At 44.9% G+C, this 8,674-nt stretch overlaps 1 protein-coding gene across 1 annotated transcript in view; it reads left to right on the top strand.

Moving 5' to 3' along the window:
• The first annotated feature begins 2,226 nt into the window (after positions 1 to 2,226).
• TPCN2 (two pore segment channel 2) overlaps positions 2,227 to 8,674 on the top strand; it is a 29,339-nt gene continuing 22,891 nt past the window's right edge. Inside the window, exons 1-5 of the mRNA XM_071559254.1 lie at positions 2,227 to 2,395; positions 4,355 to 4,419; positions 5,619 to 5,695; positions 7,029 to 7,206; positions 7,915 to 8,031. Of these exons, the coding sequence (XP_071415355.1) occupies positions 2,314 to 2,395; positions 4,355 to 4,419; positions 5,619 to 5,695; positions 7,029 to 7,206; positions 7,915 to 8,031 (519 nt within the window). The 5' untranslated portion in view covers positions 2,227 to 2,313. The remainder of the gene's footprint in view (positions 2,396 to 4,354; positions 4,420 to 5,618; positions 5,696 to 7,028; positions 7,207 to 7,914; positions 8,032 to 8,674) is intronic.

The raw sequence follows: 8,674 nt of genomic DNA, 5'->3' as shown, positions 1-8,674 counted from the left end.
AGCAGATGGGTAGTCTCGTTAGTGGGATCAAAATTAGAGTTCAGCTTCTTGTATAAAACCAGCTTCCTTTGAGCCCAATTAGTATTACCCACCTTCCACCTCCTGTTTGCAAAACTTAAATTTTAACTTCACTGATCTTCTAAATGTGTCCAGTGCTGTGCAACAATAAAAAAGGATAAGTTTGTTCATTTGCCTGAGTCCCTTTTCTGCCTTTTCATTTGATGTTTACCTGTTCCTTTTTTTAACTTGATTTGAAATGAACACTTTTAGTGGGGATACTGGGAATGCATTTCTGAAGTTCTGGGTAAAGAGCACGCAGAAAGGAGAGCTTAGACCACATGAGACTTCTGTTAAAATTCCTACATTGTTCTAGTGGGAAATGCCTGCTAAAGGGCATGTTCTCCAAATTTTTTCCACGATCCACAAAGATAGAGTTGATTTACTTGGAGTTAAAGAAGCTGCATTGTTTGTTGTGGGTTTATTATATCATATTAATTTAAATACATAACTAAATTGCTTTAGTGGGTGCTGCTGATATGAAGGATGTTTATGTTCATCTGTTGGAAAACGCCAGATGAGATTTGCCTTCACAGCTAGTTGGGCACTAACCCTTGCAGTGAATGAATTTTGAACTGAAGTTGAAGAATTTGTTGTATATTTCAAGGCTTCTTATTTTTTTTTTCTCTTGACAATTACAGAAAAGAAGGAAACATATTCTTTTTTTAAATAAAAAGAGTAGCAAGAATGATACAACATTTGCATATGCTCCCTATTAGTGTGGTTATTTCAGACACATGATGAAGGTCCACTTGTGTTTCTTAGCAATGGCATTTACCCATGTGTACAAATTGCATTTTATTTCTTGCCTGCTACTGCTGAATTCACATTGTACCTATCCAGAAATTTACACTGTGTCTGTTCCATCTGATGCCTCTTGTGCAACTGTTAACCAGCAATAACTCCAGTTCTGTGTTTTGTTGCCTCCTGAGAATAGGCAATAACCCCATCGTGTAGCTGGGGTCACTTTTTGCAAAAGACAATTGGGTTTCATGAGCAGGTGTTTTTTTCTTTTTGGCCAGGAGGGGGCTGGGAGGAGGGCTACAGGAGTGGCTTCTTTGGCAAGCTGCCAGAACCTTCCACTGTGTCCCATGGAGTCAGTGCCAGGTGCCTCCAGGATGGACCCACTGCTGGCCAAAGCTGGGCCAGTCAGCAATGGTGGCAATGCCTCCAGTAATGTATTTAGGAAGAAAAAACCACAATTATTGCACAGATGTAACTGTGGCAACAGAAGAGAGGAGTGGGAAAATGTGATAGGAACAGCTCTGCAGACACCAAGGATGGTAGAGAAGGAGGTTCTCCAAGTGCCGGAGTGGAGATTCCTCTACAGCAGGTTCTGAAGACCCTGGTGAAGCAGCTGTGCCCAGCAGCCCCCGGAACTCCCGGGGGTGCAGAGATCAAACTGCAGCCCCTGGAGGAGCCCACACCAGAGCAGGAGGATGCCCAGAGGAGGCCGTGACACTGCGGGAAGCCCGCGCTGGAGCAGGGTCCTGACAGAACCTGTGGTCTCACTGGGAGAGGAGCCCACGCTGGAGCAGCCAGCCCTCTGCACCCTGTGGAAGGCATCTGTGCTGGAGCGGTTCCTGAGGAACCGCAGCCCGTGGGAAGGACTCGCGTTGGAGATGCTGGCGCAGCACTGATGCCCATGTGAGGAACGGGAAGGACTGCTTTCCCCGAGGTGTCGGGGAAGGAGGCAGAGAAACGGGATTAAAGTCAAGCCTGGGAAGGAGGTCGGGGTGGCCGGGGCGGAGAATGGCGCCCTGCGGACGAGTGGTCGGGGGCAGCGCCGGATCCCGGCGGTGGCAGGACCGGGGGGATGCGGGTGGGCGGCAGGAGCCAGGAGAATGCCGGCGGCGGGAAGGACCGGGTGGATCCCGGTGGCAGGAGCCTGGGCGAGAGGGAATGTCGGCGGCAGAAGGGACCAGGGAGACGCCGGCGGGCGGGAAGGACCGGGAGGATGCCGGCGGGCGGGAAGGACCGGGAGGATGCCAGCGGGCGGGAAGGACCAGGGGAATACCGGCAGCGGGAGGGACCGAGGGGATGCCAGCTGTTGGGAGGATGCCGGCGGCTAAAGGACCCAGGAGGATCCCTGGGGCGGGAGGAGCCGCCAGGCTCCCGGACCCGCCCTCCCCGCAGCCGGTCACATGCGGCGGGCGGAGCTGCCCGGGGCGGGCTCAGCCCCGCTCCGTCCCCCCTGCGGTTCTCTCCCGTCCTTTCCTCTCCGCTGCCCTCCTCTCTCGTCCCGGCGGTGCCGTGATGGAGGCCAGCGCCGAGGCGGAGCCGCTGCTGCCCCCGCGGCGCGGCCGGGCGGGCGGTGGTGCCCGCTGGGCGCAGGGCGGTGAGTGCGGGGCGGGCACGGGGAATGCGGGGCTCTGGGGTGGGCTGTGTCCCGCACAGCCAGGGCGGGGAGTGCGGGTAGTGCGGGGCACTGGAGCGGGCGGCTGTGCCCGCTGGGCGCAGGGCGGTGAGTGCAGGGAGTGCGGGGCGCTGGGCAGGCGGCGCTTCCCCGCAGATCCAGGTCGGGCACGGGGAGCGCTGGGTGCTCGGCAGGGCTCGGTCACCCTGCCCGGGCCGGCGCTGAGCTCAGGTGCGAGCCTTGCGCTGCTGCAGCCCAGGCTTCGTCAGTTTCTTATGTAATTACATTTTTTCTATAATGCCGGCGAGTTCATCTCGAAACCAGTGACTGTCGGAGGTCCGGTGGCTCACTTCCCTTATTTTCGGCGTATCGCATCACCTGAGCGAACCTTGGCGCTCTTGGTTGTGTGTTTGTGCGGTGTCAGAAATGCAGCGCGGTCTCGGATGGTCCTGTGTGCCCGAACCTTTAATCATCACTTGTGACTAAGTGTCACTTGCTGTGACTAAGAGTTGCAGAATAAGTTGGATATCCATGGTAAAATGCATGGAGAAACAGTTAAATATTTTTTGCCGATTTCCTTGTTTTATTTTTATGCTATGAAAAGTTGCTTGGATTCTGCCCTTCCTCAATCCTTGGCATCAACACCAGGCTCGCTGCGTGCCGCAAGAACCTAAAGCTTTTGCTGTCCTTGCCACCCTTTTAACTGATACTGTTCTTTTAAGGAACTTTCTTTTATCACCTCTGATGTGAGATGTCCCCAAAAAGATACTGTCGATCCTGCCTGAGCCCTGCTTGTCTCCTGCTCGGTCTTTCTTGTGCTGGGGTTCATATCAGGATCAGTACAGGACTGTGTTGCTGCTGATGCTCAGATAAAGGGTGACATTTAAAAACTGTTTGCAGTCTTTGTAGAAAATTGATGCCACTGAATCATGTGGGACACACAGTTGTCCGGGACTCTGATCAGTGGTGTTTCTGGCATTGCCTGTGTCTAGAGAGTATTATGGTAGCACTGGAATGGACTCTTTCCTGTTGTATCCCATGTTGTGATTGCTGTCTCCTTGCAGGAGATGGTATGAAGTGCTTCGTAGGACTCTTCCTCTCAGTAGGAAGGTCACACTAGCGCATATTTTTTGTATCTTTAGCTCCTTTCAGCTTTTATTTTTTTCCTTCCTCATTTTGACCTTAACTGCCTTTGTTTTTCTTGTTGGCTTAATTGCCGGCTTAGTTCCTCAAAGGTCCCTGGTTCAAGTGAACACAAGTGGCTCCCCTTAATTTTTTATGTGAATATCTTCATATAGACTTCTTGGTAACAGGTTTTGAAAAGTGGCATGAATATTTAGTGAAGTTTCACTTAATTTTCTGTACTTTCACCCTTTGCTGTGTTTTGAACTCTGATCTGTTTGGTATGGTAATAATCACACTCAGGACAATTTAAAAAAAGTCCACTTAATTTAGTTCTCATCTGTCTGGAGATTCCTATTGGTTTTGGAGACAACAAGAGCAATCTGAACTGCAGTTCTTTTATTAAACAAAAGTATAAATTACTCAAATATTAGTGCCTGGTTTTTCCAGCTTCACTTGACTGTACACTTTGTCAAATAATAATGTGATTGAATATTAACTGTGTTGCGTGTTAGGACATGTCTCTGTGTAGTCTTGTGGGATTTAACTACTAGTTTAATATACCTACTTAAGCTAAATGTCAGATCACAAAATACAGAGAGATGTATGATGTGTTTGATATTATTAGTATTTATTTAATAAAGTGCACAGTGATGCTGATGGAGCAAACATGCCAGGAGATCTCTCTTTATTTTCTGTGTGTGTACAGTGCCCTATTTCATGAGAACCATGGATATGGAGCTTCTAGCAACTAATAGGGAAGCTGTAGGCTTTATCCAAAACACAGCAAGTGATTCTTATTTCTTTTTAACTTCGTAGGTAGTGGAGCTGATAATGACCTTTATATAAACCAAGCTGTAGTATTTATTGAAGATGCAATACAGGTAAGTGTAGATTTTTTGTTTGCTATTATCCTTCCCATACTTGATATTTGTCACACTCTTGACATTTTTTAAAGTTTTTCCGTGTTCAGGCAACCTTTATATAACATCATCTTGATTCACAAAGCAAAATTAGGCTTCCAGATTCCTGTGGTACATATTTATCTGTGAACTTCTGCCCAGGAGAAACATATTTTTCCACATAATGAAATAATCTTCTCTTTAAGGTTTTCAAAAGAGATGCTGGTTTGTGGCAGGGTTTTCATGGTGGTTTTCTTGTTTGTTTGGGTTTGTTTGTTTGGGTTTTTTGGGAGTGACTAACCTACTGGTAAGAGAAAATATCTGAGCAAACCCTGTGTAATTTGCCTCTCAGTCTGAGTACTTGCACAGCTGGTAGAAATTTAAGAATTTGAGGCTAATTTCAAGTGAGAAGCCTGTTTGCTTCAGCTAAACAATGCGTTTGGAAGCCTTAATCCCCACTTTGTTGCTTCTTTACTGTAAGTTACCTCCCAGCGAGTAGCTGAAGGCAGTGGGAATGCTGGAGGGCAGTTCCTGTGTTGATGTTGCACTCAGATAGCTTTTGGTTGGGAGATTTTTGGGGATCAGATATACTTAAGTTGTGCCCACCCTTCTGGAAGTGGATACTTCTCAGCTGTGGCAGAGTAACAACAGCCCAGGAGCCATTGCAGAGGGGACAGCAGATTTTGGCAAAAGCAGGTCAGTACTGAAGAATCATGGGGGATTCCTTGATCATAAAGCATGTTTTATTCAGAAACATAGGTTGAGGTCTCCTATATTCAGGATAAATTTGTTTGCATCTTATGGCTTTTTGGAAGAGAAAGACAAAAGAAGGTCCATGAGTGGAAGGAATGTTAGAAAGGAGAATTAAGTAGCTGGGCCATTTTGGCAGGTACATAAAATAGTCACTGAATTATTACAGATGCTGGTACTTGTAAGGATGCCACTGCTTTCTTCAGATGGCTGCCACAAAGTTTGATTATCTCAGCAGCCCTGTGGACTTTACATAGGAGAACTTCTTTAAAATCTTTCCCTCTTCACACATGTAGACTGCATCTATGGTTGTGGGTGACTGATACTTTAATAATTAATAACATGTACTAATTTGGTTTTCTTTGGTAACTTGATCTTTGAGAGAGACTGAACATAATGTTTGAATTATCCTTTTTGCTTCCTGCCTTCAGTATCGATCCATAAATCACCGTGTGGACTCCAAATCCCTGTGGCTTTATCGATGGTACTATTCAAGGACTTGCCAGTGGTAAGAACTTGGTTATTCTCTTTGTTCTTTTGTTTAGGAGTAAGTATTTCTAAAAAAATTATTCTTCATCTTTCTTTTTTGTTAAACAATTAGATGACTGTGCTTTTATTCTTGCAAGAACTTCCTGAAGCAAGGGGATGTGAACATGATAGAAGTGGAAAACAGCAAGTTATATGAAAGTGCAATCATGCAGGTGGCTCTTTGGAACAGCCATGGGACTGTTGCATGAATGGACTATGAGCATGATTTACAGCACTGTATGTTAAGAGTTTTCAAAGAGTCCATTTCTAAACATATTAACTAACAGCCAGATTCTTTGCTGCTGTTTGTTTCAAAGGAACACCACCTGGGGTTATTTGTTGTTCAGCAGTTACATCACTAATACAGGCAACAACAGGCTACTCAAGTGCTACATTCTGGTCTAAGCCATTTGTGTTGAATATGGTACTGTAAAGTATGTTTTAGTTCTGAGAAAATTGATTTACTGTGAGTGTTTTGTTGCTCCTTTGACTCATTTTGTGGATAGTTGTGCTGGTTTAAAGGTAAACCTGCAAGAGAAATGAACCCAGCTCAAGAGACATTATAAGTCAGAGCTACAATTTAATAACAACATTACAATAAATACAATGACACAAAGAGAATTGATTTTAACCCAGAAAACCCATAAGTATAACCCAGTCCCCTGGGGCACCAACACACTGAGGTTTGTTGGCCCCTGTGCTAAGCCCCACGAGGTTCATCCGAGTCCAAAATAAAAGGAAGTGAAAAACCTGTTAGTGCAGATGATGGTCACAGTCTGGTCAAGAGTGGTGGCCTCCTCCTGTCAAGGTTCTGCTCCTCCTCTGGATCTGATGAGTGGTTCCCGAGGTCTTCAGACCCCAAGATTCTATCCCCTCAGGTCCAGGGGGGAGCACCCAGTCCCTCCCACCCCCCAGGGCAGGGAGTTCCACAATGGGTGATCTGACTCTGTGAGTCAGGGGGGATTTTGGAATCATTGCTGGCCCATGAGCAGACGTGACCCCCCCAGGTGGGTGTGGAGGTGCCAACCCAACTCCAGAGGGGAGTTATCCCAGCTCCTGTCTCCCAGGCTTCTTTCACACCCAGCTTGTAGCCTGAGGGGTCAGGTGTGCCCTGGGCAGCTGCTGCAAATGGTCCATTGTTAACAGCAGGGTACAGGAAATGATGTGGAGGGTTTAGAATACACAGCTTTGGTCACACCTACAAAGTGATAAACTGGTCCCACCTGCTGAACTAGGACAGTAGTTTTGGCGGTGGAGGGCATGGAGTTTTATTGTTTGTTGGTTTTTTTTTTATTTCATCTCTCTCCCAACAGGATTTTGAGTTTAACCATTACAGTAATCCTGGCTTTGGCTTTCATTGAAGAGCCTTCTTCACTCACTGTCACATCGGATGTGAGGTATCGCCTTCCCGCTTGGAATCCTCCTTGTGGCCTGACAGAGAGCCTGGAGCTGCTCTGCTTCCTTGTGTTTGTGGGTGATGTGTCTGTGAAGGTGAGCATCCTGTTCATCTTGCATGAAACAGTTGTTCATTACATCCTGGATTGCAAGATGATGTTTGCTGTGCTTTATTAAAGCCTTATTTCAGTAGAAATTAGGAAGTGTGTGTTTGCTGAATTTAAAAGTTTATTGCCTTTTTTTTTCATCTACTTTTCTAGAATAAATGAAATATATTTTGCTAAGAATATGATTATTTTGGCTGAGGTGCTCATATTATTTAAAAATTGGGGTATATAGTAATCAAATATATGCCAGTTCATTTATGCAAAATAAATATAAGCAGAAACTGACCTTTCTTTGGGTACTCATTTCTGGAAAATCTTTTTGCATATTTTTCAAAGGGGCAGTTTTCTTTTATTCAGAGGATTCCCCTTGCATTGCCTGTGTGCACCTCTCACTTTTGCCAACCTTTAGTTCTCACTTTTATCGACCCTGAGTTCTCACTTTTACCAACCTTTAGTTCTCACTTGTACCAGCCTTTAGTTCTGGTAGAGAAAAAAATCTCTCAACAATATATTTTAGTTTGGGGAGCTCTTTATGAGCACTGATGTAAAATTACAAATACTTGGAAATCAGCTGGTATACATTAAGGTATATATATAATACATAATGGAATATATAATATAATATATATTCCAATATTAGGATATTGGAATGAATTATTAAAGTAAGTTTTGTTTATCTTTTTTTTTTCTTGTCCAGAGTTACTTAATTGGATGGAAAGAATTTTGGAAAAACAAATGGCTAATGGCTTATATACTGACCTTGATTGTCTCCCTTACTGATTGGATTGTCTCACTGAGTTTTTTCTGCACAGAGGTAAGAACTTCCTTCTGCAGAAATAGTGAGCATCTGAATTGTGGAGAGCGACAGAGGAGAAGTACCTATAAAGGAATAGTCAGCAGGGGAGTGTATGTGGTGTATTGGAGGATTAAGAGATGAGTGAGATGGTTCATTTTTGGTCTTTGATAGCTGGATAGTACACAGAAAAAGGGGTGATGTAGCTTCACAAAGGATTCTGTTTGATGCTTAATGTTTGTGTCCATTGGTAAAATTAAGTAAAACTTTGCTTTTCTGGTCTGTCAACAGGTAAAGAGTGTAGAGAAAACTCACTGCATGGCAGCAATTTTGTCGTGCAGTTGGAGATTTATGTTCATAACTTGATTCAGTGGCAGAGCTTAGGTAGTGATGTATAAGTAAAAGGTAATTATGTGGTTTAGCAGCTGCTTTCTAAGCTGAAACTGTGCTGTGTTCAAAGCAGTTGGGTCCTGAGGGGAAAGTCAGCTTTGTGAGATGGTTTTAAAAGTGCTCTCCTTTATAAAATGGTGCAATTTCTCAGTTGGTTTTCTCTGTCATGGATTTGCATGAAATTAGTTGTTGTGCACTTGCAATCATTGTTAAGAAAATCCTAATATGGTAAAAGTCCTGGGAAGTGAATGAGGCAGAAATCTTGAAACTGTGT

Source organism: Pithys albifrons, chromosome 6, assembly GCF_047495875.1.
Source record: "Pithys albifrons albifrons isolate INPA30051 chromosome 6, PitAlb_v1, whole genome shotgun sequence".
Classification (NCBI taxonomy): Eukaryota; Metazoa; Chordata; class Aves; order Passeriformes; family Thamnophilidae; genus Pithys; species Pithys albifrons.
This window is presented reverse-complemented; position numbering and strand designations above follow the sequence as displayed.